This window comes from Filicampus tigris, chromosome 20, assembly GCF_054856515.1.
Source record: "Filicampus tigris isolate MCC_2025a chromosome 20, RoL_Ftig_1.0, whole genome shotgun sequence".
Classification (NCBI taxonomy): Eukaryota; Metazoa; Chordata; class Actinopteri; order Syngnathiformes; family Syngnathidae; genus Filicampus; species Filicampus tigris.
In genome coordinates this window covers 10586182-10614129 of record NC_141236.1, presented here as the reverse complement: position 1 = coordinate 10614129, position 27948 = coordinate 10586182, and the positions used below count along the sequence as shown (strand labels likewise).

The following is a 27948-nucleotide window of genomic DNA, read 5'->3' as shown; positions in this document are numbered from 1 at the left end:
ATTCATTTGCATGCTGGATTTCCTTGTTGGTTTCCCCTTTGTGTTGCTACTTGGTTTTCCAGCAGTTTAGCGGCTGCAACTCGTCACAACAGGAGCATCATTTCACAACAATTTCAGATGATTTATTTGTGTTTTGGCAAGAGTGCACCAACTCACCCCCCCCCCAACCCATAAAACCATTCAACACTGTATACTCAACATGTGAGAAAATCAATGCACACTGCAAAATTAACTTACGTGAGGTGGAAAAACAAATGGAGGCAACAACAAAACAATGCACTTGTCGGTGGGAACATTTGCGCAGCATCTCAAGGAGAGCAACGCATTTAACATTTATAAGAGCACCGTTTGGCTCGGGTTGTGCAGTGGCTCCTCACTCACTCGGATCATCTGCAACCCATGTGCACATTTTCACGAAACACGATGTGAAATACGGGCAACAATATGGAATGTTATTAAAAAAAAATAAAAGTTGATCTTACCATCTCCTGTGGGCTCCTATAAGCCTGGGAACATCTTGGTGTACATGTTTTTCTCTTTGTCCAAGGTGTCTTTGTAGCACCTGCAACACAAGCACAGCCAACTTTGACAGAGGAGAATCGAACACTTGGAGTTGTTTTTGAAATCTGTCACAGTTGTATGAAAGCCTCAGCTCCATAATGGGTTCAACGTCCCCCTGTCAAGTGGGAAAAAAACAAACAAAACAAAAAAAATACATGGACATGGGCCTGGTGCTGGTGTGGACGCTTTACTGCGTACATGGTGACGGTCTTCAGGAGTTTGTTGACGTCGCAATCAAAAGGCTTCCTGGCCTGCGCCTTGATGAGGCAACCGTGAGCGCTCTCGTAGTCCCGCAGCTCCACGTGCGCCTGATGTGGATGACAAAAACAAAAACAAAAAATTGCCTAAGCTATGTTTTACATTGTCGACAAATAAGCATTCTTTGGAATGTGGGAGAGATTCCAAGAAGGAATGAAAGTGGGACTCAATGAAAAGGTTTCCTTTGCAATAATCAGTTGTATGTGTCCCCACTAGTGTAAACACAGTATTCTGATTAACATTGCGTTGGTGGAAAAAGAATTAAGAGGATTAATCCACATATTTTCATCCTTCTCAGGGGGATAACATTTTATCCAACAGCGCCCTCTGCTGTCGGCTGAAATTGACTTCAAGGTGACCTTGGTCTTGCATTGCAAACGTCGACTCACTTATTTTCTGGGTTTGGTCACGCGACGTTTATAATGCCAGCCCGAAGGCACGTTGAGTTCAACTTGCAGTTGACAGCAGAGGGCGGTGTCATTTCAAAATGGCAGCCCCCTGGGAGGGATGAAAACGAGTGGAATAATTCACTGGCGGGGTGATTAAATCAGCTGATATTAGCACTTTTAAAAGTAACAATGGTACTTTGTTGTAAAGTTAAACAAATACTAAAGGGCAGAGTATTGCAAAGCAGGAAAATGTTCTGCCTTAATTCACATCTTTATTCAACTTTAAGAAATAAGTTATTTTATTTGTTACATATATTTTTATTAACTGGTTAGTTACCAAAATTTTAGTCTATTTTGCCTAAAAAAATCCATACTGGTCGGGCCCTCAAAGTTTTATTCCCCTTTAAGATTAATGTTGGATTCAGAAAATTATAAAATACTGTAGTATTTAACATTTATAGACCTTTTAGAACAAAGATTTGACGCCCTCCTCCCACCCGGCTTTCTAGGTGCATATTTCCTTATTTCAGATTTGACCAAACAGTTTAACAATCCAAAAATGGAATCAGAGTCTGACCTGCGCACAGCGGTAAAGTGCCTTGGTGCTGCCGCAGTCGATGACCAACGCCCTGTTGGCGTACTTGAGAGCCTTGCGTGGGCTCTCCAGACGCAGCGCCACGAAGGACAGATTCAGATAAAGAGGCAGCAGTGCCGCCTGGATCTCTATCTGTTCATCATCGCTGGGAATCTCCCTGTTGCCCAGCAACACCAATGCCTGTTGTCCAAGGGCAGAAACAAAAAGTAAGCACACTAAAGCAGGATGTCAGGTAACGTGGTCATGTTTTAGTGAACCGTCATTCCAGTATAAAGTGAAGATAATCACTGCGTAATACGACTACACTCGCCAGCTGTACAGTATTTGCTGTTTTTGTGGGTGTTTTTTGCACACCCAAAGATGCCAGAGGGTGGCGCCAAAGCCCTGTCGAATAGAAAAGTACAACTTTTCCAGATAAAATAAAAAGTCAAAAAGCACACGAAAGTCTCTCGAGCTCCAAATCCCGCTTAACACCTTCACCTGCTTGTAGTGCTCTTTGGCTTTTTCATAGCGACTCTGCTTGAAGCATCTGTTGCCGAAAGTGCGAAGCGTGCTGACCACTTCGAGCAGCTTGGAAAAGGGAAACTCATTCTGCTCCTCCTGAGGACAGAGAGATCTAAATGTTAAGTCAACTACATCCACAATAAAAAGAAACAGAAGCAGGAAAGGCTTCAAAATAAAATCTTCAATTTTCAAATTATTATTTTTTTTTAATCCATTGTCTGATTTGAATCTATTTTTTTTTTGCAGTCGCATATTGAAAAAAATTTCACGAAAATGACTTTTTTTTGCTCATTTTTATTTTCAAATTTCAGACAATATAAAAATACTAATACTTAAGATGCTCCACTGGACCGCTTGCAGTGGATGTGAGGACTTCGAAAAATATTATTTTTAAAATTTTTAGTGTTTATTGTTGGACATTTAGTGTCCAAACATTGGTTCCGTATGTCTCTGATAAGGTTTTAAAATGATTAATTATAGTTTCAAGGCAGAATTTTTTGTGTTGACCATTTTTTGAGGCCCCAGCCCTAGTTATGACATACGTCCCCTCCACCATTTTTTTATATTTGTATGCCTGTATTATACTTCTCCCAGGTGGCCATGGCGCACACATCAGAAGGTGCAGCACAATGTTCACTGAATTGAAGCAAAAAAAATGTGATAACTATTTACTTGCTTACATTCTACTTAATTTTGTCACTACCGTATTTTTTCATAGTGTGTTATTGTTGTTATTACAAAAACACTACAACATGTTTTTTTAGATGGGGACACGCTGTTGCTCCCTACCGCAGTCAGTTGGACAAATTCGTCCACTTGTCCCGAGTTCAGGATTTCAAGAATCTGGATCTCAAACAAAACACGGGCAGCGGCGGGGATGAGCGGCGGGCAGCCCATGTCTCCGTAGGCGTAGCGCGGCTGCAGCAGGAAGCGGGAGAACTCGCCCTTGCGCATGGTCAGCAGGCCCAGCTCCATTCCCATCAACGTCACGTCTGTTTGACTCAAGGCCACACAATTTAGAGTTGACAGGCCACAACATTCGAACTCATCCTGAGCCCACCTCGGCCCAGCTTCATGAGTCGGGGATGCTTGAGGTGAGTAGTGGTCTCAAACGGCTGGTCCGAATATTCCAGAAAGCCGGAGTAATGTACTGTGGAGAAACATAGGACAGAATACCTTGGGTTTTTTTTTTAAGACACATTTTACTGTTTACAGTTTGGACCCACTGAAAGAGTTCTAATAATTACTCAAGACTGAAGCACTTTGGGGCACAGGGGGGCCGTCTCCAGGGTAGATCATCTCTTTCAGGATGCCTCCATTTCCCAGGATATCCTCCATCTGCTGCTCTAGACGGTCAAATGGACTCTAAGAAGGCACGGATACATTTAAACAATCAGTGACACTAAAAAACGACACAATAAAATCAATTAATCTCTTCAGTACTCACATTTGTCGTACCTTTTCTAAGGTTTGATTCTGATTTAATAACTCACAAAATTGTAGCTTTCGTTTTTCCATATTTTTGATACACCTTTTAACTTAGTTTTCCCACGATAAGAACTGACCTACTCAACATAATACCGAGGTGTGGAACATTTTCACAAAATGGCAGATTCGTTCAAATGCAAGTCTAAAATACAACACAGTGAATTTATTGTATTCATTCATAATTGTAAATGACTTTTCAAAGTTAGAAATGGCGTAATATCGACTGTTAATAGTTAAATCAATACTGTACAAGCTACTCACAGCTTAGCCTCGTTAGCATTTCGTGGACTAACAGACAACTCACCAGATTTGGGTCATCAACATGAACAAGGCTCTGCAAAAGTTTTCGTAGTCCGTTTATTGACATCTTAACTGCGTTAATAAATTCGTTTCCCAAAATGAAATCGGATTTCTTTTGGCCACTTGTACATGCTTGAGGGACACGTGTTGGACCAGAAGCCACGTGACCTACCCAGAAACGCTAAAGGTGAGTGTTGACTAAAACGTGTTGAAAACTTTTAATAAATGATAAAAAAAAAGTAGTAATAATTCGAATGAAAATAGAACACTATTGCCACTGTGCAATTTTATTTAATACATATCAAATCAACCTACACTTATTTGTACAACGCTGATGACGTCATTGTGTTCTAACGGATACAATTGATTTTCCTCATTAAAAAAACAAATGAGCCAATACTACACCGATTCAAGTTGAATTTTCCCTTCGAGGTAGGTATAATAAATTAAGATTAAATATAACAACATATGGACTACTGTCACTTAATACCCTTGCAACATACACATTCCATCAGAGCCGACTTAAATAATATGAATCACAATATAGTAACCATACATACACTTTCTGTCAGAATATAATGTGTATAACACCACCTAAAATTATTCAATTTAAAAAAACAATATAAAAATAATATAGCTGTACAGTTTTTCTTTTCTTTACAAAAGTATTGGGTCGTTTGTACAAGAATGGTTCTAATGTTGTGTTTGCTTTACAAAAAAATAATAATAATAAAAGGAGAAGAATGTAGAAACGCTGGCAATGTTTTGCTCCACTGCAATGCATCCTGCAGAGCCTCGTCAGAAGTTCTGCAGCTCGGCTGGGGAGACAAAGTTACTTCTGAAGAGTTTATAGGCCAGGATCTGTCCTCCAAATATCATCATCACCAGGCCCGAGCCTACCAAGGAAGCAAATGCAAAATAACACTGAAAACTTGCGAAGTGGTTTACATACTTAAAAGCAACAAAGACAAATATTATACAGTCAATACACGGACAAAAAAAAATTAACCATCTCACCCAGTGCGATCCACCAGTGCTCGGTTGAGGGGAAATCTGACATCACTGCAGAAATAAAAAATAAACTTATAAAATAATGCAATACCTCTCAAATAATCTCAGAAATATGGATCGTGTTCAGTATAGTTTTGTGATTCGCAAGGGATGCATTTAACATGTTTCTGTGAGTTGCCACAGTTTACAAAAGCTTTCTGTTGTAGTTCCCATTGGTTGGTGATAAAATATAAGAAACATAGAGACGATTATAATTGAATTATAATTGAATTCAATAAAATAATTTCCGTTTTGAACATCCTTTTAAATTTTAATCACGATGTTTCATTAACATGATAGTCCCTCGTTTATCGTTGGGGTTACATTCCAGAACCCTCTCGTGACAAACCAAAATCGGCAAAGTTGCGACCATACATATATTTTATTATTTATTTGAAGCTTTAATGCAAGTACGGAATATGCATGTCAGGTCTCGATATTATTTGTGACCACTTTTGTCCATAATGTTATTGGATAAACTAGCAACCTGCTTTTTTGGTGATACCGATTCATATGCAATTTCATTAGTTGTGTGTAAGACTCATTATATCCTGTTACATAACCTGACTAATCCTCATGTGTGTGTGCGTGTGTGTGCGTGTGTGTGCGTTCACCCGCTACAGTCATGGCCACATGCAGTAGCGTGACCGTGATGGCGTAGTCCCACACCCACTCCTCCACGATCCAGGCAAACACCAGCCCTCCCAGAACATACGTCACTTCTGTGGAGATGACACCCACTACGGACACACACACACACACACACAAGACTGACTTGAAGGCATTATTTGTTATTAATCGACGGGTTGATTGGTTATCGGAATTCAATTTCTTTTGACTTCCATTAGAAGTTGTTGTTTTGAGCTTTCTACAGAGAAGGCACGACTCACCGAGATATTTGGGGTTCTGCCATGACGGCGGTGTGGTGTAGTCAAACGGTGCCAACAGGCTGTTGATCTCATGAACCCTGCAGACATGCAACAACACGCGTGAGTCAGTTTTACAGAAAAAGAAGGTGGGGAAAAAAAACAACTTCTGATTTGGCACCACTCCCACTTTGGCTTGGACCTACAGCGTCCGCTAGCCGCCCCCGTTTGTGTACCTGAGCAACCCGATGCAGAGGCTGACCACCATGTAGTAGAGCGAGTAGAAGCAGACCATGCACATCAGCAGGTTCTGCAGGACCACCTGAGGACAAAAGTCACGGCGACATGTTGTCCACCACAACTCATGAGCTGGGATCCAGTCAGGTCATAAATGCTACATGCGTTGCAGGCAAGCAAAGGACTTTCTATGTACATGTTGCCATCATACAATCTGGAGCAGTTCTGTTGAAAAAATAAACTGCTGTTTGTTATTCTGTTGTATGGCTGGTAACACCTTCTGCAAGCCAATGGAAGACCGTGTCATTGTTTTGCCTGTTTCCGATAGTTTGCAGGCACAGAAATGTTGTTGAAATGTCTACATTGACTTTGCATAGTCCTGAAGATAAAGCACAGGTGGTGTCTTTTCGTCCGGAAGCGGCGCCGCAGCTGAGCCGGCGCTAATTCACTTACCGGCTTCTAAACACATCAGCCAACCCCCTGGCTTGTTTTCCATCTCCTGACTAGACTCCACTTCCCATTAGTGGACATACATTGGAAATGAACTCCTCACATAATTTCTTTTTTTTTTTTTTTTTTTTTTAAATCAAATGCTGCCAGGAAGTCTTCACGGTCTTCACCGGTACTTGTTTACTGCGTGCGATCAATAAAGCTCTAAAAAGCATAATGCAACATGTTTTACTCATTTATTTTCCCGCGTCGTTCTTACCCAGGTGTCACTGGGCGTGGTCTTGAGCGAGACGGCTCCATGGCGCTTGATGAGCGTGACTCCACAACATCGACAGCAGTAGTCCAACAACATGAATGGCCGTGGCACCGGGGAAAGAGAGCGACAGAGCACCTTCGACCTACACGTGGTCATTTGTGTCTGCATCAGACAGAGAAAAAGAGAGAGAGAGAGTGGGGTGGCGGTGGATTATTCAAAACGGGATTACGACTAAGAAGTCTCAGGAAAATCCCGGGAGGGATCTCGAGAGAGGGATATTCAAGTGGTGCTCTCTCCTTAATTGCTCAAAGAATTCAAACTTGTGCATCGCGATTGTTTTGTGAATGACCTTGCCATCTCCTTCCAAACAATTTATCTCCGCTCCCATGTGTTACACTATATGACCACTAGATGGTAGCAAAGCCCTGATGAGCAACGACGCAACCACAAGAGCGTCGACTTTTTGTTCTCGCTTTAAATAGTTCTGACATTTATGCACAAGTATGACATCTGGGGCAGAATACTCGGACAACTACATGAAACGAGTAAGGCAAAACTGTGCACCAATTGACTACTAGTTTACAAGCAATGTGTTGGATTATAACTAGTCGAGTTTCATAATGTCAGTACTAGTAGCAATTGTAGCACACAGTTGTCAGCTAGTAAACATTTATGGATCACTAGTAACATTATATTAGCGATGCTGGCCTCTGGAGCGTCAGGGCGAGTGTGCCACGAGTGTGGGTTAAAATGTGGCTGCCAGGGTAACATGCGTAACCATGGCGACAGAGTACGGGGCAGGGGCATAGGGTGCACAGTGTGAGCATCACGGTGGGCATCAAGGAGTTAGGCTTCGCTCACTGTGATGTGCTGTGTGACATTTTGTTCCTCCACATAATGTGGCGTCAACAGTTACAATTGTCCCAAAAAACATTTCAAGATGGGTTCAAACATGATTATGAATTAGAAAAGCGCTATACAAGTGACAGACCATTTACCATTTAGCATATTCAATTAGGTGTGTTTTGCGCCTTGGCCACCGGCTGGCAGTATGAGTCACAAAGACACAAAGGGGGAAGACTTTCACAACGACTCTAAGTGGATCATTAAACTGCAGTAGCAGTCGTCATTTTTCACAGAGGATAAAGAATATATGCTTATGAATAATGTTGTCTTTTTGTGCTGTTCCTAAACAATTACAAGACCTTTTTCTAATGTGCAAATATGTCACAAGAACCATTTTCAGTGATTTTCGTTTGACTTAAGTATCGGTGGCTGGTATTGTCATCGTTCACAAGCATCCGGCACCTTGAAATAAGGCCGGTATTGGAACGATATCAACACCTGGTACCAGTACTCACCCATTCCTAGTTATAAAACTTGGTATGTGTGAACGTAAACAGCACGTCTGCACGACTGCGTCAACTAGCTGTGGTGTGTGGTCCCCTGAGTCATTTTTAGCACTCAGACGTGCGTGTCAGTATATGTGCGGTGTTACGCCAAGGTCAGGGTAGTCCTGTTGAGGAAGACATCCAGACGAACAAACACGTATCACACTAATACAAACAGTATTTGGACTTCGCTCATGTAAACACAGGAAATGAGTCGCATGCCAACATCTGTAACGATTTTGCTTGGAAAAGAAAAATGATAACATCTCATGACCAATCTGAAAGAAAATGTAGAAACAAGAGCACTCGGAAGAGCGCAGACTTCCGCCAAGGATAGACAAAAACGTTTGTTTGTATGTTCTTTGTGCTGTTAATAGAGTATAAAATTGCAGTCATGCAGTTGAAGTCCTAAATTTAGTAGCATGTTGCTCCACTCCAGTCCTGTAGGTGGCAGTAATGCATTACAAATTAATCGCTTATGGTGAATAATGAATATATTATTAAAATATATTTCACGTGCATATTTAATGTTTTTGTATTTATAAGAATTGGTTAATTAAATTATGAGCAAACGTGACATAAAAATGAAAATGAATTATTTTTGTTCATGTAGTTAAAAAACAGTGTCCCTCGAGTGCCGCACGAGGCATCTCACAGTCATATTCATGTATAAACAAAACAATAGACAATAATAATCCTGGTGCTTCAGCCTATTCCCTTTTCGGTTATTAAGTGATTTGTTAACGAATGATGTTTACTTTTTTCTTTTTCTCTACTATGTACGCAACCGAAATAAGCCATTCAATCATTGAAAAGTACCATCAGACGTATTATTACAGTTACTTAGTCTCATGGCTGTACAACAGACACAGTAAAACACGTACTAGAAGAGAAAATCATGTTACTGTACATTGCAGACGGACGCCTCGTAAGCTCCATTTGATTGTCCACATGCGGTGCATGGAAGGACCAATTTACCTCCGTACGACCTAAGCCCAGCCCCTCCTCCTCCGTTTGACTCTCGCACACGCCGCGCGCACGCTCACCTCGCGCGCATGTTCACGCGCACGGGAGCGCTTTGGAAGCACTGCAAGAGGTGGACGTGGAAGAAAGAAGACGCTTCGTAGGACTGAACTACAAATAAAACCCGAAAACAAAAAAACGTTTTTTTTTCTCTCTTGGTGACTCATCGCTGGACCTTCAACGCAACAGTTTGGGGTGGACATTTTGGAGCGGTGGACGTCGAGGACTTTTTACGCAGCGCGTTGGCCGAGGAGGACGTCACGGTTGCGGCTTTGCAAGCATCCCAGCGCGGACCTGGCGTGGATTTCGTGCAGGGGACACGCCGCGTGACTTTGGGGAGTTTGTACGTTGAAACCAAAGAAGAAGAAAAGCTAAAGAAGAGGAGTCTTTTGTTTGGGAGCGCGCGCGCAAGATGAAGTCGTAAAAAAGTGCAGGATTGGGAGGGGAAAAATAAGACTTGACTTTGCATGCATGCTGACTCAAGTGTGGTGCAGCTTTCACGGGACAATATGGATTTTTTAATGGGCGACTGACAGTCTTACTAAAAGGTAAGGTACTAAAGAGACAACAAGAATTATGTCATATTTGTTGCATTAATTAAGCAAGCAGTTTCTTTTTTAAAATCAGTTCATGAAAATGTATTTACTCATTTTTCATCCATTCTTATAATATTGTCAAACTAAACATAAAATAAAAAGAAAATTGTAAGTTGTCTATTTAAAACAAACACACAACTTTGCCTTCCGCTAGCTTGATGCTAACACACAATACAAAATGCCACAGAGGGCATAATGGATGGCATCAATGCCGTGGTGTTATAACCCTTCAAGCAACGGATATTTGAACACAAACGATGGAGCAACACACGCAGACAGATAATGACAATAGTCACTGGCACATATTCTTTATCTTCTGCAAAAACAACTAATACTACGTCCATATCCATGCAGGGGTTGTTCCGGGAGGAGTGGGAGCGCAAATTTTTATGGGGGCCCAGATTTAGTTTTTGATGCTATCTCCAATTCTGTATGTTTGTATTACACTGCCGCCAGGTGGCCAAGGCAAGCACACCACAAGGAGCAGCACGATGTCCATTGAAGTCGAACAAAAGATGTCACAAAAACGGTTTCATTCTTTACATTCTATCTAATTACATAATTTCTAAACATTTTTAGTTTTAGAAAGTAGAAAATTCTAGTGTTCTTTTCTCTAAACATTTTTAAGAGGCTGGAACAAATTATTAATATTAACTATTCTTTTTTTTATTATTATTATTTTTTTTTATGAAAATGTAAAAAAAAAAATTCCCCCCAAAACATTTTATTTTCACATTTAACATACGCATTTGCGCTTTTTACAAACACACTTTTTACATGTACGTTACTAGTCTGTCCGGTTTAAAAAACCCCAAAATACTTGTGGCCTTGAGCGTAATAGATAAGCCTGCCCGCCTCTGCTTTATTTACGCTGCAATGTAACAACTGGCGAGCATGCAGCGTGCACTTCATCTCCCCGTCAGCATGCATATTTAATAAACTGTTCTTCAATATTGGATGAAAGACTAAAAGCCTATTAATTATTTCTCAATGCTCGTTGGCAATATTTACCCATCTCGTTAGGAACGGAGTCACTTCGTTAGGTACACCGGATGCAATGCAAAGTGTCTCAAAACTGTGCTCCGTTTTGACTGATAAGCATTCATTGAACACGTGTTGAAGCACTCAACTGTGATCCTAAAGCAGGATCTGTGCCAAATATAGCGGAGCCTCCAAGGTCCAACGCGCAAAACTTAGAAACTATAAATGATGTCAACCGGGGTCAAGTTTTTGCCCTCATAAACTGCCTGTAAAAAGAGGACAGGCCTTGTTTAAAGTGGCATTTTAAATGCTAGACTCCGTTTGCCGCCTGCTGTTTGCAACGCACAGTTGCCCATGTTGCCGGCCGCTTTGGAGCATTCTGAGTGATCGTTCAAGAATCACAGCATATTGTGTGCCGTGACAATTTCAGCTACCAAAACAAGGAGTAGACTCGCTTCTTTCACCAGCAACAAAGTTTGTTTCTTGATTTTTCCATTTTGTAGTAATAAGCAGTAGAACATTTGTTCGGAGAGTGCATTTAGAAGAAGCAACTGCCCCCAAAAAGTGTGATGATAACCCTAAAACATGAAACAGAACAGCACTAAAACTGCTCGTTACGTCTCAAACTGTCTTTTTTGTGATGCCACTACAGTATATGAAATAATAACCACAGAACATGCAGTTAAAAAAAATCGTTCAATTTGTCAAAACATTCCAGTCAAACAAAACTTTAAACCAGTGAGCATTGGATTTTGCTTTTTTATTATTATTATTTTTTAGCAGTACCAACCCAGAAGTCATATAATTGTAATTTAGTTAACTTTCTTTTTGTACTTTTATGATAGAAATATTCAAATATAAATTAAAACATTGCCTCTTTTTATGGTTCATAAACGCTGGATTAAAGATTAATGAACTCACTGTGCATTATTTCCAACGGTGAAAATCATTTAAAAATGGCAAAAGCTTAGAACTCAAACGTCACAGAACAAATTGTGTCCCCCACTCAACCATTTGTGTGTGTGTGTGTGTCAAGACAAGTGTGGGTGACTGAAGACGGAGTGAGTAATCCCCGCTGGAACCAGCACACACAAACAAACACAAAACCACAACGCGCTCAAGGCTGGCTTGATTGTGCATGTGATGATTCAACCGAAACAAAAAGACACTGAGTCATGGTGCAAACATGTCAGACATGTGCATGCATTATCAAAAGGAGGATCCATTATTAAAAAAAAAGAAAAAAAGAAGAAGATTCCGAGGCTGCGGGGGTAAGGAGAAGGTGATGGGTGACTCACCTCAGAGCGGGAGACGTGAGGTGGAAGATGGAGAGGAAGAACTCTGACTCCCCCGACTCTTTTGCCTCGGGAGCCTTCGTGCGGATGCTTTTTCTAGCTTTGGTGACTGACACGATTGAAAAGGGCTGCAATTTTAACAGGTAGAAAGTCAAAACGGAAAACGTTAGTTAGCAAGTGGGCAAGGTAGCAACTATTTCATGACAAAAATCTGTGCGAAAAATGTCAATTTCGCAAGGTAGCGAGATATCTTGGAGACAAAAGTGAAAACTGTGTCAAGTTAGGTAGCCAGTTGGCTATTTCGTCAACTAGAGGAAAAACCTTGCAAAAAAAACGAATTAACTGGCTATCAAGTCGGGCTATTAAAAGTGAAAAAAAAAATCTTTGATAAATATGACATTCAGAATGTTGATTGTATATTTTATGCTTTTAGTGAAAAATCTAGTTAGGTAGGTAGCTAGTTAACAAGTGGAAAAAAAAAAAATTCTGAGCGAGCTCGCAAGTTGGCTATTTCAAAAACAAAAGTGAAAAAAATGTTTGGATTTCAGATTAGTAAAGTAGCTAGTTAAAAAGTGGGGAAAAATCTGTGCAAAAAACTAAACTAGGGCGAAAAATATTCACTCAAACTAATGATATATTTTGTGGAAAAAAAGTAAAACATTTATAAAGTTAAGTAAGGCTAGGTGGCCGTTTTGTAAAGGGGAGCTGAATCAAGTGTGAGAAACTAATTCGATAGCTAATTAGCAAGTTTTCTATTTTATTGACAAAATATAACATATTCCATATTTATCTTTCCCCCAATGTTTTTTTTAAAAGAAACATTTAATCTATTCCATTAAGTTTGCATCAGTCCTCCTGATTATTGTCAGTGAATAGATGACGATACCGCACCCCCTCTTCCTCCGTACAGTCAGTGTCTTTGTGTTAATGGCATACCTGTGCTCACAGCTGGCAGTTGCCAGGGAAACGAGTCACCTAGCAGCAGCGGCAGCACCTGCAGCACATAACGTGCCCAAGCGTCACGTGACGTCAATCAACATGTCCAAAGAACGTAAATGATGTCTTCCGAAACAGTTTGCGGTCGTTTGCAGGGGAAAGCACTTATGGCCAACACTACACAGTCATTATTCATGGAGGGCTCACTGTACAAAATGGCTTATTACGCAACCTCTCGCCGCTATGATGTCACGCTACTTACGTGCCTGATGAAAACGCTATGAATATTTCAGATTCCCAAAAGAGGAAGCAAAATGTTCAGTGTTAATATTTATAGGAATTACTATTGACCTTTTTATAGTTGGTCACCAAACGCCAAGCCTGGTGAAAAGTAATGTTTTTGTTACATGTCTAATGGGAAGGCAGCCCGCCACGTTTGTGATGCCTTTCTTGCCTTCTAGCTTCGACTCGACACCAACTGTCGCTCTCTGGAATAATTGTCGTATGAACGAACAAACGTCTCGCAAGCAAGATTAACTGTACTCTCCCGTCTTGAACATTCTCCTCCGCCATCCTACTCACTCAAGAAAGGAAAATTCCCCCCCTCCTGCTCCTGAAAGCTTTCTGTTTGACGCACACTTGGAGAGCAGAACATGGCATCGGAAGAGAGGCGCCGATGAAAAGAGGCCACGCACGTCGCTGCTCGTGTGATTCACCATCTGTGCTTAAAAGCGCTCGTGTGCCTGGCGAGCGGCGCCGACAGGATGACTGACATGGGGGTAAAAAACAAAACCCCCCCCCAAAAAACATTAAAAATTCAAGACAGGCACAAGTAAGAAGGGGATATGTCTCCCCCGTTACTGTTAAAGCACGGATGTCAAACTGAAGGCCTGAGGGCCAGATCTGGCCCACGACAACATGTCAAGTGGGTGGCCCACCAAACCTTGGTTCTCAAAGTGGGCCAAATCGCCATGTCAATGTTCTCAATGTTTGCCATGAGTGAGTGCACATCACAGAAAAAAAAAAGTCTGATGTGGCCTAATTTCACTACGTCCCTTTTCCAAAATTAGAAAATAGTGTACACAAAAATATTGCTTACCACAATTTTCCATTTCAATTTATTGTTGAAAATATATATATCAACAATCAAATGCAGAGGTGAAATGTGTACACAGTTTATGTAACATGACACATTTCAATGATTTTGACAGTCTGATGGAAACCGTAACTACTGTGTGGGCCAAATGATTATTGTGGGCCTGAGTTTGACATAAAGCTGCCTCGTTCTTCCAATCTGAAATTTAATGGTTTGAAAAGTAGACTAATTACATCAAAGTGGCGGATTAAAAATAGCTCAGAGGGAGAACATCATTTAAAAGCATAGACAGATGAAGGTCATGCCTTCTCGTAAAGCTAAACATTGCACGGGAGCCAAAATGGCTACCCAGTCGCTGTAATCTCCTTTGCGCTTCAAAGGCACAATGCTAATGTTTATGCCATACCAGATTAAACACGCATTTAAACACAAATGAAGGCTCCTAAATATAGACGCGCTGTTTGTTTTAAGCTTGGTGTGGCTATTCATGGACATGAGGCCAGCTGGTGATGACTCATGGGAATGTTGCATTGAGAACGCAATCGATATGTAAACAATAACAGCGTTGATCTTGCTCTGCTTCTATAAATAAGACAATAATTCCCACGTACAGCCCTAGTATAGGGTACACTGTTGTTTATGATACTGTACGTGCAACACAGAGATGGCGAGGTTATTGGGGTGGGTGGCATAATCTTTGACAAAGTGCTGTCCGCTCCCACCTCGATTGGCAAATAAATTATAGGGGGAATCGAAAACCTATTTGTTTGTAAAAGTGGAAAAAAAAAAAAGTTCAACAAATGTGTTTAGCTAGCTGGCTAGTTGGCTGTTGAGTTTACGAAAGAGAAAAAAAAAATCTGAAAAATGTAAAGTTAGCTAGCTAATTCACTATTTCGCTTTGAATAAAACGACAATAACAAAGATATAGTATTAATTCAGCTAGCTATTTGGCTGTTTCGTTTTTCTAGCTAGCTAATAAAACATGTTGGCTGGATGACTCCCTTTATGGTGGTAGAAACACAAGCTTTTTACGTGCTAATCTCAATTCTTCTCATTTTTGCTTTTGTCTTTTGTTGTCCGTGCAGGTTAAAGTATGACCGCCGCCGCAGGTGTGCTAACAGGCTTGGCCAAGCTAAAGCGCCAGGATTCGGCCCGCTCTCAGCTGCGGCCTGCACCGGCTACATCTACGGGCTTAGCTAATACTGCCCAGGAGGGGGCGCCAAGGTTAGCTTTGGCGACAAATTTGCAAATAGGCGAATGTGATCCATAATATTCATGCTCGTTTCCATGATCTAACTATGGCATTTCACATACTGTAAGCATTTGCCTAGCGGACCTACGTTAGATGAAATTAATTGGTTTACAATGTTTAATTTTCTGTTGTTTTATGTGTGAGTTTTACCGTAAACATCAACTAGGTATGAAACACTCTTTGCTTTCACATTATTCCCACAGAAAACGAAAGCGGCGCACTGACGTGGTGGTGGTGCGCGGCCGGTTGCGCCTCTACTCCGCCTCGGGGTTTTTCCTCCTGCTGGGCCTGTTCATCCTGGCTGTGGGGATTGCGATGGCCACGCTGGGATACTGGCCGCAATCCTCAGGCCAAAGCCCGCCTGGTGGTGGAGGATCCAAGGCGGCGGCGGCGGAGGAGAGCACCCTGAAGAACTCCACTCTCAGTCAAAACATAGAAGGTAATATGAAATTCATATTTTAGTTTCCAAAGTCAGATTTGTGTGAAACAAACTTGTTTCCCCGCACGCAGGTCGGCCTACCAGGCAGCCGGGAGGGGGCGCTCTGACACGGTTCCTGGAGCAGCATCGGCACTCCGAGAGGATGAAGATGTTTGGGCCCTTCACCATGGGCATCGGGATTTTCATATTCATCTGCGCCAACGCCATTCTTCACGAGAACAGAGACAGAGAGACAAAGGTGGGCAAATTATGCCCCCCAAAAAAATCTGTGCCACAAAAGTCTTAAATTAGCAAAACAGCTGGCTATTTCATGATCAATAGTGAAAATCTGTGTGGGAACTGTATTAAGTTAGCTATTTAAGTGTGTATTTTGTCCACAAAAAAATGCAAAATGTTGTGTTGTAGATCATCCACATGCGAGACATGTACTCCACGGTCATCGACATCCACCGCCTCCGCCAGAAGGAGCAGAAGCAGCACCCCCAGGGCAACTATGCAAGAGACGACCTCCGAGGCTACGGCGCGCCCCCCGAGGAGGAGGCGCTGCTGGGGGACGAGGAGGCTCGCAGGCGGCGGGAGCGGGCCGGCTTGGAGTGCAGCTTCGCGGGCCTGCTGGCGCCGCTCTACAAGGAGCGGGCACCGCCCGAGGGAGCCGACGCCGAGACGGGGGGGCACCGCGCGCGCTCCATCGTCTCCTCTTCCATCTCGGCGTTCACGCTGCCCGTCATCAAACTCAACAACTGCGTCATCGACGAGCCGGAGATGGAGGCCATCACGGAGGAGGAGCGCGGCGGTCGCGGGCGGGACGAGGAGAGGTCGCGACAGCCGGGCGCCATGGTGTCCCTGGCGGTTCCGGTGGCGTGCGTCGCCAAGGCCTCCAAAGCGCCTCGCTTGCAACGGAGTCATTCCGCCTCGTCCTCCTCGTCCTCGTCCTCGTCCTCCCTGGCGCCGTCCTCGACCTCAGGCTGCTGGCTTTCCCCCGGCGTGGCCCGGCCCGACTTTGGTTCCAACTCCTCTCTGCACATGCTCAGCAGCCACTCCAAATCTCTGGACCTGGAGCGCCAGCCCAGCATGCTGAGCGTGCACCGGGAGCAGCGCAAGCACCCCAGCTGGCCCCGCTTGGACCGCAGCAACAGCAGCCGCAGCATCAAGGGCTACACCCGGCTGGAGGACCGGGGGGACGAGCGGCAGGGCGCAGGCTTGGAGACCGGGGGGCCGTCGCCGCCGGCGCTCCTGTCGCCGGCCTCCCTCGTCAGGCGGGACTACAGCAAGCGAGAAAAGCTGCTCATGATCTCCCGCTCGCACAACAATCTGAGCTTCGAGCACGACGACTTGAGCGGCGGGACGATGAAGCGGGGCAGCTCGGAGACACGCTTCTAAGAGCCAGGAGTGATTATTAGCTGGTCCCGCTCAGACAGGTCCCACCCGAGATCCACGTTGCTGGCAAACACAACCGATGCGGGTGTCTCGATGAACTTGTCTGCCAGATGGCGAATTGTTGCCACGAGATGCGGACGTGAGCACGGCGCGCACCACAAAATGGCAACTCGCTACGCAAGGCCGCATATGGTGGACAGGGAGTGATTCCGTTCCCTAAAAAAAATGTCTTTAAAAGAAAAAAAAAAAGACGTTTTACTTTCCAATAAACAGTCCTCCATTAAATCCGTAGTCGCCTGGATGTTCCTCTCTGTACTTCTACCCAGAAAGTCTAAATGAGTCAGCATTAATCACCGTAAAAGGCGGTGCTATTTCAAACGTACTCAAACGTGCTTGTGAAAAATTCAACAAACGTGACGTCAAGCCGAGCGCTGGCGCGGACGTAACCGTGGGAACAGAACCGGCAATCACCGCGGCGCACGGCACCGCGTGGCCGAGGAACAAATGGAAGTAGTGCGAAGAAGGAAGGAAGGAGCGGCTGCTTTCTTCCATTCGCGGTTGCCAAGCGCGCGAGCGAGCGTCATTGTTCGCGCGGATGGGCTGAGTGATAATGAAGAGAACACAATGTGGAAAAGAAAGAAAAACCTTGAGAATGCAAATGGAGGCGAAGTGCACTATAGACGCGGGTAAGCGCTTAAGCAGTGGCCGACGCTTCTCTGCTAGCCTTTTAGAGCAGTGGAATTACCATTCGGAGATTCTCATCACATGCCAAAGAATTTGGAGTGAAGGAATGGAGGATTATAAGGCCTACTCACTTGTCCTTCCCCACCTATCCTGATTCATCTTCCTATCCTACGGTCCTGACCTAATCCACCCTCCTACCGCTAACTGTCCTGTCCTTACCTATCTTATCACGCCATCCTAACCTACGATCCTACCCCTGCCTGTTCTGTCTTACCTGACCATCCTACCTTTACCTGTCCAAGCCCAACTGTCCTGTCCTAACCCACCTGTCCTGTCCTACCTGACCTTCCTACCTCTACACGTCCTAACCTACCTTTCTACTAACGGTCCAACATCCCAACCCCGGAACCGATAAATGTTTGGACGAACCGATAATCGCTCATCCATTGTTGAAGAGCGACAGTTGATTGACTTGGCGATGCTACAATCAAGTCCCAAATTCAGATTTAAATAAGTTGAAGTGTCAATGCAATGACGATTATTTCACGACGGTCATGAATGGCCACATGGGCATCTTGTAATTGATTTGAAAATGGCCGTCATTGCTTCCACTTCTTGTCACTATGTGCTGACTCGAGACCAATTAAGATACTTGGCTGGAAGAGCCTCACGGCGACAGTTCCGTATTGCGTGCGTGCGCGTTCGTGTGTGTGCCAAGACAGTTGTCATGGCAGCCAGTGGGGTCTGTTTTGGACCCCCTGCCTAAAGTCCAAAAGTTGACGTCACTCACATTACGCAACTGCGGGGTGGACACGTCAGTAAAGGTCAACAGGCTGTGATGCGCTTGTTCCCACCCCACCCCCCTTCCCCAAGATTAAATAAAGCATGTAAAAATATATAATAGAATGTCTTCAATTCTAAATATAGATCTGACGCCGGGGGGAATGCTTGCTATACTTTGCTGGTCTAACAGGCTCAAGTCATGTGAGAAGAAAGAGGCGTCTTGATAACGTGATGATAACGCGCCACATGGGCGCAGCGACGCGAGCATTCTTCAAATCAGCTCGAATGATCCGCATCGGCATGGCTTTGCTTTCTCGGCCCGTGTGTGTATCCTTTTTCATATAGCAACCTGGGTGTGATATGGTGTGATTCTGCCAACGTTTGACGAAATGATGTTTTTTTTTTTCATTTCATTTTCTGGATTTTAAACCAGCAATGTGAAGAATATGGCACAGGAAATATGCTGCTTCCACAAAAGTAAAAGAGGTTCCTCGAATATGCGCACCTGAGACAACCGAGATCGTCCCTAATCCGGCGCCATGTCATGGTCGAAACATCGTAGAGCTAGGAATGTTGCAATTAACCGACTTGTGATGCCCCGCCCCCCAATGTGTGCGCAAAAGTCTTTTCTTCTGTACTTCCTGTGGCTGCAGGCTTCATCTGCCCACTCAACCAATCAAGCAGAGGCCTCCCACATCTCCCCTAACGAGCCAATTAAATCAGCGCTGCCTCCAGGCCCATCTTGTCCGATTTTTGTCCACACAAAATCAGCGACATGGTTGGATGGGCACACTTCGAACTCCCAGTTCCTCCGTTTGCATTCTTGGGTCGCGAGTCGCCACGTTCCCTTTTCCGCTGGTCAAAATGATGCATATTTGATCCCAAGTCGCATGAATTATACACGCGCACAACTGAGCAGCAGCATTGTGAAGGACGATGAGACGAAAAACAAAAAAAAAAAAAAAAGGTTGCTTCAAAAGCGGCCTTTCCTCAGATCGTCGTTTCCTTATTTAGCGACGGGAAAAGGTGACAAACAGTGCCAATCGCAATTTGCGATGGTGATATCAACTCAGAGTAAAAAAAAAAAAAACCGAAATGGTGTCTGCACGTTTTCCAAAATGCATCCTGTATTCGGAAACAAATATCGCACGTCTCGCCATAACATCCCACCCTTCGCCTTCTTCTCTCCTCCGCTGCCCTGAAGATTTGACTTCAAAGTCTCCCGTTCAGCCGTTTGATCCCCGTTAAGCACTCGTCGTGCCGCCGCGCTTCTCTTCTCAGCCCTCGACAAAAGCTCTCCCGATCGCGTAATGAACGGGAGGATTACAGACGCCGACGCCCGTTTCAACCGGAATGCGCGGAGGCCATGCCGGCACGTATCGTCCTCGCTTGCGATGTTTCCATGACGTTTTTTTTGCTCCGTCTCAATTTCCGGCTGTGTCTTAAAGCAATTGAAGCATGATGGATTTCAGTACTGATGTCACTTTCACGTTGGCTGCATGAATTCCCCAAGTCAGGTTACGGTCGTATTTGATTCTCCACGGTTTTCACACTCCAGTCGAATCTTACGACGGGTTGATCCCCGCCACAGTTAATAACGTTCCTGATCCTTTGAATCAGGTGCGTTGGAAGAGGGAGACATGGAAATCGGGCTGCATAGGGGCTGTCGAGGAGCCCTGATCTAAGGTGATGACCGTAGCAAACTTTGCGGGTGTAACGGTAATAACGGCTGATGCCGCTTAGACGGATACCAGGCAGTTAGAAAAGCTGCTCTCTCAGTCTTCTCTGGCTTTTTTTTATCCAGCTCTCTCACTCTGAATCCAATCTGAAGGAGCGCCGTCTCCATCCTCTCACTGCTACCCCTGTCAATCAATCTCTCTTTGAGCTCCGACATACAGTAATGAGCGGATTAATTATTCCTGTCACTTGTCGTCCCCGCCAGCCGCCTCCTCCTTGCCACGAAATTAAATTAACGAGAGATATCTATCGCGGCAATGTTTTTTTTTTTCCTGTTGGGTTTTCTCTTCACTCGATGACTGGTCCGCTCCCTCTGAGTGTCTCACGCGTCCACCCACCATGTTTCCTCACACCGCTGTCGAGTCTCCCGGCGGCGCTAATCTCCATCCTTCTGACACGCTAACGCCGGCCTCTTTCACACGGCGGGTCCCGCAAGAACTGCACACCTGCTGCCTTACTCTTGCGAGGGTACACATTGCGGCAGATGTTAATAGTAGCCTCAAACTGCCGCGTTGACTTCCTTCAAGAGAGATCTCCAGCAAAATGACTTCAGAATTGAATAACGGCATTCAGGTCTTATGGCTCTTGATAAGACCCAGCAAAGGCCTAAAACCGCCGCGTCGACTTCATCGAACGGATATCCAGCAAAATTGCCTAAAACTTTCCATCCCAGTCCTGGCATTGCAGAATTGCCTTACGTGCTTCTGTTACGGCTCTGATGCTACCCTTGATGCTGACGGGTTGATTCAGCCCACAAAGATCCAGAAATAATGTCTCAAACTTAAAACCCTGGTCTGGGCATTGCAAATCTGGCAAAACTTACAAAATACCTGTTAATAACTTCAAAGATGGGAAACTGTTTATTGTTTTCATCTCACAGAGATCCCGAAAATTTGCCACGGCAGGGTGAAATTCCAGCGAGTGGGTTACATCCGGAAGCGGAAAACTGCTGGGTCACCGTCGTTCCGGGCATTGCGGAATTCCCTTGCACAGAAGAGTCGTTTCACTTCTGATACTACCGTCGATAATGCAAAACTGCGGAGTTGCCTTCATTCCGCAGAGTTTTACCGTACCTCTTCCCGGCATAGCGGGATTCTCTTTAACACGGGCTTCTTCACACCTCTGTTACAGCTTTTGATACTACCTCAGAAGACGTTAAACTGCCGGGTTGACTTAGTCCCAGAGAGATCCATCAAAATTGCCTCAGACTTCACAGTCGGACCTCCTTTGCTAAAACAGCTACCCATCAAAACTGCAGTAAACCTCACACCTCTGTCCCAGCACTTGAGAATTCCTTACACTAGGACTCTGACACCACCTTCGAAGACCAAAAACTGCCGGGTGGTCTTTAACCGACAGCGATCCAAGACAATTTCATCTAACTTCACACCCTGGTCCTGTCATTATAGAAGTCCCCTACACAGAGGAGTCACCCCACCCCTGACACTACACCCGAAGATGTAAAACTGATGGGTTGACATCATTTCAGAAATCCAACAAAGATTCCAGACTGATACTACTTCAGATGACAAAAAGTGTCAGAATTCCCTGACACACTGCTGCTCAGCAGTGCGTGTATTTCAAAAATGTTTTGCCTTGGATGTGGTGAGTGGATCTTACATCGTAATGCGTCTCACTACTCGCCCTAACGCCAGCTAGAACAGAGCACACTTAAGAGTGTCTCAGGCATGACGCCGTATCTGATCAAAAGCAGGAAAAAAAACAAAAAAAACTGTTTGTTGCCAGGCAGGAGGGAGATTAATCAAAGCATCTTTGAGGTAAAGAGATAAATCACAGCGTGACAGACTGTCAGCATGTTTTGTGCAGGGCAAATTAATTGTTTTCCACTTCAAAAAAATACCGACATTTCAAGTTAAAATTATTTTTATATACATTTACAATTAAAAATTGTGGTAATACACACGCGGCAGTAGACAATACTCAGAGGTATACGGTGGGTGGATATTAAAAGTCTATAGAAACATGTTCAAATGGCAGTTTTGGAGCTTTAACTTGACTGAAAGAAAAATGAGAAGGAAGACCGTAGCTTAGATTCGAACCCGAAAAGTCTATCAAGGAATTTTAGACAGCCAAAAAAAAGTCAGTTTTCAACGAAATGAAGTGCATTCGTTTTTGAGCGACGCTGCCCTCTAATTCCTTCCAGTTGACTGCCGCCGTCGTGTAAATGTCACAGCTGTTACGTAATGCAGGAAACACCGGCATTCATTTAAAAACAAGCAAAAAAAAAAAAAGCCTCCGTCGGCATGGTAACGAGCATCACGGGCGACCCCCGGCGTAACTTATGCTAAAAAGGCCAGGGGGGGTTGCCATGACAACTGGAAGAAGAAGAATTGAAGGTTGATGGGAAAGTTCTCACGGCAGGATGCAACAGCACATTTCTACACACGCTCGATTGTTGGCTTGGTTTTACGCAATATCTAAAAAAAAATTAATTAATTAAAAAAAAAAAAAAAAAGAGGGCGCCGGTGTGAACAGCATCCTGCCAGCAGATAACTCAAACATGAAGTCACGAGGAAACAAAGGGTACGAGTGTCTCAAATACGCAAACATAATTAAAGTATGTTGATAATCAGGCTGCAGTGGATACGTGGAATTTAGCGGGGATTAATCAATGCAAATTCATGAAAATTGTCTTTTGACGGCTTATCGGCCAAGCCAAGCCGGCGTGTAGTCCTTCCCCCTAATTAGCAGCAAGGCACACAAGACTGTCAGTCACAACAGTTCACACAGACACTCATCGGCACGGGTACAATAACACTGAACAACATGCTGCTTCACCGAGTCCAACACGTGGCGCGCAAGGACGCGAGGGCTTTTGGATAAAAAGTGATTTTGGAGGTGCAAAGATTACGCCCAACAACGGCGATATGAGGAGCTTTTTCCACATTATAATTATCCTCGAGCGGCAGCCATTTTACGTTTAACATGCTACACACACATACAAATAGTATGAACTTGTCCCTCTGGCTGGCGTGTGAAAAAAGAATCCAGCTGGCCTCATAACAATTGTACAATCAATAAAAAGTCTGTTCTCACATGCTGACGAACCACCCACGCACACACGCATCCGTGAACATGCGCGCACACACACACACTCAAGACTCCATTGATCCAAGTGCATGCGTCAAAATCACCAGGAGGAAATCAACAAAGGCATCCAAAACGTCACAATAGACGTCCACTATTGAATATAATAACCACGTAGAAATCAATCAGTGAGTGGCACGCGCGCACCCACCTGCGAGGCGAGCCATTTAAATGAGCTTCTGTGTAACATGGACACCTGATGCTATTTGCGATTCAAATTCGGGCATGGCTCTCCACAACATTCTCGGCAGTGTGTCAAATTGACAAGACTAACAACAACAACAAAAAAGTTTGGGTTTTCACATGGTGACGTCAATGACCTTTGTATGTTTGGTTCAACAACACGCACGCACGCACACACGGGCCTGCGCGGCTAATCTGCTTAGCAATCACAAGGGTGCAAAAGAACAAAGTTCACATCATCAGCAGGAGCAGCAACGACAAAGACACATTGAGATTAAGCGAGAGCACTGTGAATTGGATGAAAAAGGGAAAGGACAACAAGACAGGATGGCACTCAAATGACACCTTGCTGAGTTTAGAAGATCGTCATTGGAATGTTGTGACAGCAGCTGATACTTTACGTGAGTGTTTGAGGCTTCTTACTAACTTTTTACACTACACGTCACTGAAAATTCTGCTTCCTGCTCCATGTTCCTGGTGAACAAACGTCCTGCTTACAAACCGGTCGTTCACCCGCCTGGCCACTCGTTCAGTGGAAGGAGACCATTTTTGGGCAGAGAAGTCGAGACTTTGTTCAAGGCAGACGATAGGTGATGATGCGACCATCGTCTTCTGTTTGGAAATGGCTTTTCTGGTTTGATCTAGATGGATTTGACTTTCACACCGAATTGTTGTCCTCAAATCAATGTCGTTTCTTTTGGAGATGCAAATGAGCTGCTGACTGTGGACCCAAACAAACTGCACTCTGATGTCGTGCCATGTGTTTTTGGAAGGATTGCGCGGTCTCCTCTCCACAGCACTGAATTGACAATGCTGAGTTTGCTCATTTAGAAGTGAAGAAATGATTATGGAATAAAGGTGGAATGTCTTTGCGGAACATGAGTCACTATTGCTTTGTTCTTGCCAAGTTTTTTTGTTTTTTTGAAGTCTTTTCAGTGCTGCTGTCCTAACACTCCTTGTAAGAAGCAAAGCATCAGCGGTATCTTTCTTCCATCTGTTAAACTTGCCATGTTTCTTCAAGGATGGTGACTATTGAGGACAAATGTACAATTATAATTGCCTGAAAAAAAGGTTTTACCTTCTCAGTCCTTGTGTGTTGGTGTCTCCCAGGAGCGGGATGGAGGTCCTGAGCGGGCCGTGGGCCGGCCTGGCTCTGCTTCTGAGGCAGACAGTCACACAGACAGACAGAGAGATGGACAGCTTCATACCTCTGTGCCTGTTTGGCCTGTTCTTGTCTGTTTGCGTACTCTTCTTGCAACTGGTGGTCTATCTCCATTGGAAGCTCAACCAGGGTATGCATGGAATTATGTCCCAATATTTTGGTCCATAATAAGATGCCTTACTTTTGCTGATAACATATATTATCAATGATTATGACCATTTGTGGGTTATGTAAATATATACTTTTAATACGTTTATAACGGCCCACGTGACCTCTTGAGCGTTCAAAGTTCAACCAATTAGGTCCATAGACAAAGCGTTTACATTTGGTTCCAAGTCACCAATAAGCTCATTTAAAAAACACGTATCGATACTGTTTGGTGGATTTATTTCTGCGCTATAAAGTGTGTGCTGCGAGTCAGCTAGTCAACGCTGGCAAACGTAAATGTAAATTAAATACCTCATCACGACTCAGAAAAATGTTAAATTAAGCCCTTATGTAAACTGACTCAGTGTGGTCAGATATTATATTTTCGACGGCATAGTGAACATTTTGGGCAACTAGATACCATAAAGCAGTGCGGTTAAAATCTACTTGGGTAATTTGTAAACGAACTCACTGAACTGGAGATGGGTGTCGTCCAACGTCCCCAGTCGATGACGTATGTTGTTGAAACGGACGCCATGTTTGCTATTTTGAAATGTTAACAAATAGAAAGCCACAAACTCGTGCGACAAAATTTTTTTTAATACATTTTGTGTTAGGGCCATTATTATAAACGCATTAAAATATTTTTTGAAGGTATTTTAATTACATTTCCGTTTTAGAGACGGTGAAACGCGCATGCGCAGACGAACGTGCAATTCAGCGTTAAGATCAAATGCATACTTCTTACATGAAAAGCAGTTTATGTATAAATATACGATGTATGGATGCCATACTACAATATAATCGAATATTGTTGCTTTGTCCGCAGTGGAGGTTGATCTGGTTGGGTTTTCACACGACCGCAGCGCTATCTACAGGCCGGCTCACCACATTGACCAGAAGGGGGGGAGGCGGATGAGCATCGGCGCGCATGCGTACACCTGACAACTGGACTACAAATATGGCGCAAGAAAGAAACACACCTAAGAGAGTATTACAATCCTTTATTTAATGTGTTACACAAGGACTTGCTTTGTGTGTGTTTGGGGGGGAGGGGAGGTGATACAGGGCAATTAAGTGGCTAGAGAGAAATAATCTGGACTACTAGGAAGCAATGGGGCTGCTTGTTACCTTCCCAAATCCTTTTTTCCCTGTAATTTTTATCTATTTCTTTGTGGAAAATACAAAAGATGCCGCAGTTGGTTTGGATCAACGATGGCAAATAGGATTTAAAAAAACATATATATGTAAATAATTGCAGCCCCACTGCTCCTTTTATACTGCAGCCTGCAACTCAGAGTGAAACATGTCATTTGTAGTGGCGTTTAATCCCCCCTCATCCCAAAAAAACAGATAAAATAAAAATTCACTGGGAAACATTATTACAAATATGAAAAAAATGGACCACAGTTTCATAGAGCAAATCAAATGTGGGGAGAGTAAAAGTAGAGACAGAGTTGTGACATCATATGCATCAAAATAGACATGAATGAGAGGCGAAAATTCAATATTTTCCGGCTTTTTCCTCTGGTGGAATGTCATCACAATATATTGCAGTTAAGACCAGTGTTTTTAATAAGACTTCATTGTCTAAAATACATTTTTTTAATAAACAATGTATTAAAATATTTAACCTTTGAGATTTGACGTGTAAAGGTGTTTCAATTTGAACAAATTCCAATTAAAAAAAAAAATCCAGTCTAGACAGGTGGAATGTTTTTTTTTTTTAAACATTTATCAAACACAATGCCGCTGTTGTTTAAAACGTGTCCCATGCTTTTCCCATTCTGCGCTGCCCAAAAACGCAAACTGCAGAATCTGTCCAAAGCATATTCAAATTTGAGTCGAACTTACATAAACTGTATGTGTACGTCATTTTTATGCTTACAAACTCCGCTGTGATACTTTTATGTCCAAACGATGTGCTTTCACATTAAAACAACTTTAAAAAAAAATTAAAAATAAAAAAGCTACATAATTTTCTCCCATTCCAGCTTGCACCTCCTTCACAGGTACAAGAAAAGTTGTGGCTGCTTTCCGTTATCGCCATCATTTTCACGTTGTCTGCAGAGAAGTCAGTTTTAGCTTAAACGTGTTCACATTTAGTACAAAAACAACAAATTGAAAGCTTTTTATCAAGTGTATGTTCTTTTTCCGGCCTTTTTATTTTTAAAGTGAGGACTGTAAATCGGAAGGACGTTTGAGGAATGAAAAAAGACAAGTGGTTGCAATATGTTACCACTTGTTTGTACCATTAGTATGCGAGTGCTTTGGGTTATGTTTATTGATGTGAGGGAATGAGCTGCACTATTCACATTAGAGCAGGGGTGGAACAAATTATGTTAGGAGCATTTTGGGGGGTAAAAAAAAAAAAAAAAAAAAAAATCTTGTGAGATTGAATTTTTTTAGATTAGGTTGCTTTCCCACCACTGTGGGGGACACGCTGATAGCAGACCTTTCCCAAAAATGCAAAAACTTCAGTGTCTAGTTTTATGAATAATGAAGATCATCATCAGTACTCATTCCTTCAAAGCGGCCCCCTCTTTGTATTATTGTCTCGTTTATGTCAAAGAATAAAAGCACTACGGAAAAACAACAAAGACAAAGTAAAAACACGCTACATGTTAAGCTAACAATGTGGTTCTTTTGCTCCCGCGGAGTGTGTTATTATTTCCTTGATTGTTATTTTTTGGTGGGGGCGAGACTTGCGAGTTGGTTGTCTTCGTCAGTCAGTCAAAGTCAAAGACGGTGGTCGCTGGGGTGGTGAAGGTCATGACATCCCCGACGAGCCCTTCAGCTCTGCA

At 43.4% G+C, this 27948-nt stretch overlaps 5 protein-coding genes across 19 annotated transcripts in view; 2 read left to right on the top strand and 3 right to left on the bottom strand.

Annotated features, from left to right (window-relative positions):
- Window positions 1-241: 241 nt before the first annotated feature.
- fkbp6 (FKBP prolyl isomerase 6) lies at window positions 242-4287 on the bottom strand. Its single transcript, XM_086019189.1, has 9 exons — window positions 4100-4287; window positions 3555-3672; window positions 3368-3457; window positions 3097-3299; window positions 2284-2403; window positions 1786-1983; window positions 760-869; window positions 483-562; window positions 242-390 (listed from the first exon to the last, which is right to left on the bottom strand). The coding sequence occupies exons 1-8, from the start codon at window positions 4160-4162 to the stop codon at window positions 499-501; spliced, it is 966 nt and encodes a 321-aa protein (XP_085875315.1). The 5' UTR covers window positions 4163-4287; the 3' UTR covers window positions 242-390; window positions 483-498.
- A 75-nt stretch (window positions 4288-4362) lies between these two features.
- On the bottom strand, window positions 4363-25626 carry tmem244 (transmembrane protein 244). Of its 4 annotated transcripts, XM_086019191.1 has the most exons (11): window positions 24914-25626; window positions 16045-16171; window positions 15750-15944; window positions 13177-13234; window positions 12244-12368; window positions 6958-7116; window positions 6248-6333; window positions 6036-6112; window positions 5760-5885; window positions 5113-5157; window positions 4363-4991 (listed from the first exon to the last, which is right to left on the bottom strand). In XM_086019191.1, exons 6-11 carry the CDS (start codon window positions 7108-7110, stop codon window positions 4894-4896), a joined length of 585 nt encoding a protein of 194 aa, XP_085875317.1. In that variant the 5' UTR covers window positions 7111-7116; window positions 12244-12368; window positions 13177-13234; window positions 15750-15944; window positions 16045-16171; window positions 24914-25626; the 3' UTR covers window positions 4363-4893. The 4 variants fall into 4 exon arrangements, with proteins under 4 accessions (XP_085875317.1, XP_085875318.1, XP_085875319.1 ...); XM_086019192.1 differs by lacking the exon at window positions 13177-13234 and having other exon boundaries at window positions 15750-16171; XM_086019193.1 differs by lacking the exons at window positions 12244-12368; window positions 13177-13234; window positions 15750-15944; window positions 16045-16171; window positions 24914-25626 and adding an exon at window positions 9256-9362.
- On the top strand, window positions 9355-17631 carry tmem200a (transmembrane protein 200A). The gene is made up of 5 exons (XM_086019188.1): window positions 9355-9916; window positions 15358-15496; window positions 15728-15963; window positions 16035-16201; window positions 16369-17631. Exons 2-5 carry the CDS (start codon window positions 15366-15368, stop codon window positions 17341-17343), a joined length of 1509 nt encoding a protein of 502 aa, XP_085875314.1. The 5' UTR covers window positions 9355-9916; window positions 15358-15365; the 3' UTR covers window positions 17344-17631.
- On the top strand, window positions 24049-26842 carry LOC147128278 (uncharacterized). 2 transcript variants are annotated; one of them, XM_086019195.1, is made up of 4 exons: window positions 24049-24236; window positions 24369-24860; window positions 24946-25127; window positions 25974-26842. In XM_086019195.1, the coding sequence occupies exons 2-4, from the start codon at window positions 24844-24846 to the stop codon at window positions 26087-26089; spliced, it is 315 nt and encodes a 104-aa protein (XP_085875321.1). In that variant the 5' UTR covers window positions 24049-24236; window positions 24369-24843; the 3' UTR covers window positions 26090-26842. The 2 variants fall into 2 exon arrangements, 1 of the variants encoding a protein (XP_085875321.1); XR_015083977.1 differs by lacking the exon at window positions 24369-24860 and having other exon boundaries at window positions 24052-24236.
- epb41l2 (erythrocyte membrane protein band 4.1-like 2) overlaps window positions 26134-27948 on the bottom strand; it is a 33030-nt gene continuing 31215 nt past the window's right edge. For all 11 annotated transcript variants that reach the window (XM_086019184.1, XM_086019178.1, XM_086019174.1 and 8 more), the window contains one exon: window positions 26134-27943. Coding sequence is in view for 1 of the 11 variants with exons in the window: in XM_086019178.1 (XP_085875304.1) it covers window positions 27938-27943 (6 nt within the window). In the remaining 10 variants the exon portion in view is untranslated. The remainder of the gene's footprint in view (window positions 27944-27948) is intronic.

Coding starts and splice junctions, on each gene's coding strand:
- tmem200a (XM_086019188.1), top strand. CDS start 15,366: ATGACCGCCGCCGCAGGTGTGCTAACAGGCTTGGCCAAGCTAAAGCGC. Junction 15,964..16,034: donor TCTCAGTCAAAACATAGAAG/GTAATATGAAAT, acceptor CCCCGCACGCAG/GTCGGCCTACCAGGCAGCCG. Junction 16,202..16,368: donor ACAGAGACAGAGAGACAAAG/GTGGGCAAATTA, acceptor GTTGTGTTGTAG/ATCATCCACATGCGAGACAT.
- fkbp6 (XM_086019189.1), bottom strand. CDS start 4,162: ATGTCAATAAACGGACTACGAAAACTTTTGCAGAGCCTTGTTCATGTT. Junction 3,458..3,554: donor CCAAAGTGCTTCAGTCTTGA/GTAATTATTAGA, acceptor GTTTCTCCACAG/TACATTACTCCGGCTTTCTG. Junction 563..759: donor CTCCTGAAGACCGTCACCAT/GTACGCAGTAAA, acceptor CTTGTGTTGCAG/GTGCTACAAAGACACCTTGG.
- tmem244 (XM_086019192.1), bottom strand. CDS start 7,110: ATGACCACGTGTAGGTCGAAGGTGCTCTGTCGCTCTCTTTCCCCGGTG. Junction 6,334..6,957: donor CCACGCCCAGTGACACCTGG/GTAAGAACGACG, acceptor TTTTGTCCTCAG/GTGGTCCTGCAGAACCTGCT. Junction 6,113..6,247: donor CTCTGCATCGGGTTGCTCAG/GTACACAAACGG, acceptor GCATGTCTGCAG/GGTTCATGAGATCAACAGCC.
- LOC147128278 (XM_086019195.1), top strand. Junction 25,128..25,973: donor CCATTGGAAGCTCAACCAGG/GTATGCATGGAA, acceptor CTTTGTCCGCAG/TGGAGGTTGATCTGGTTGGG.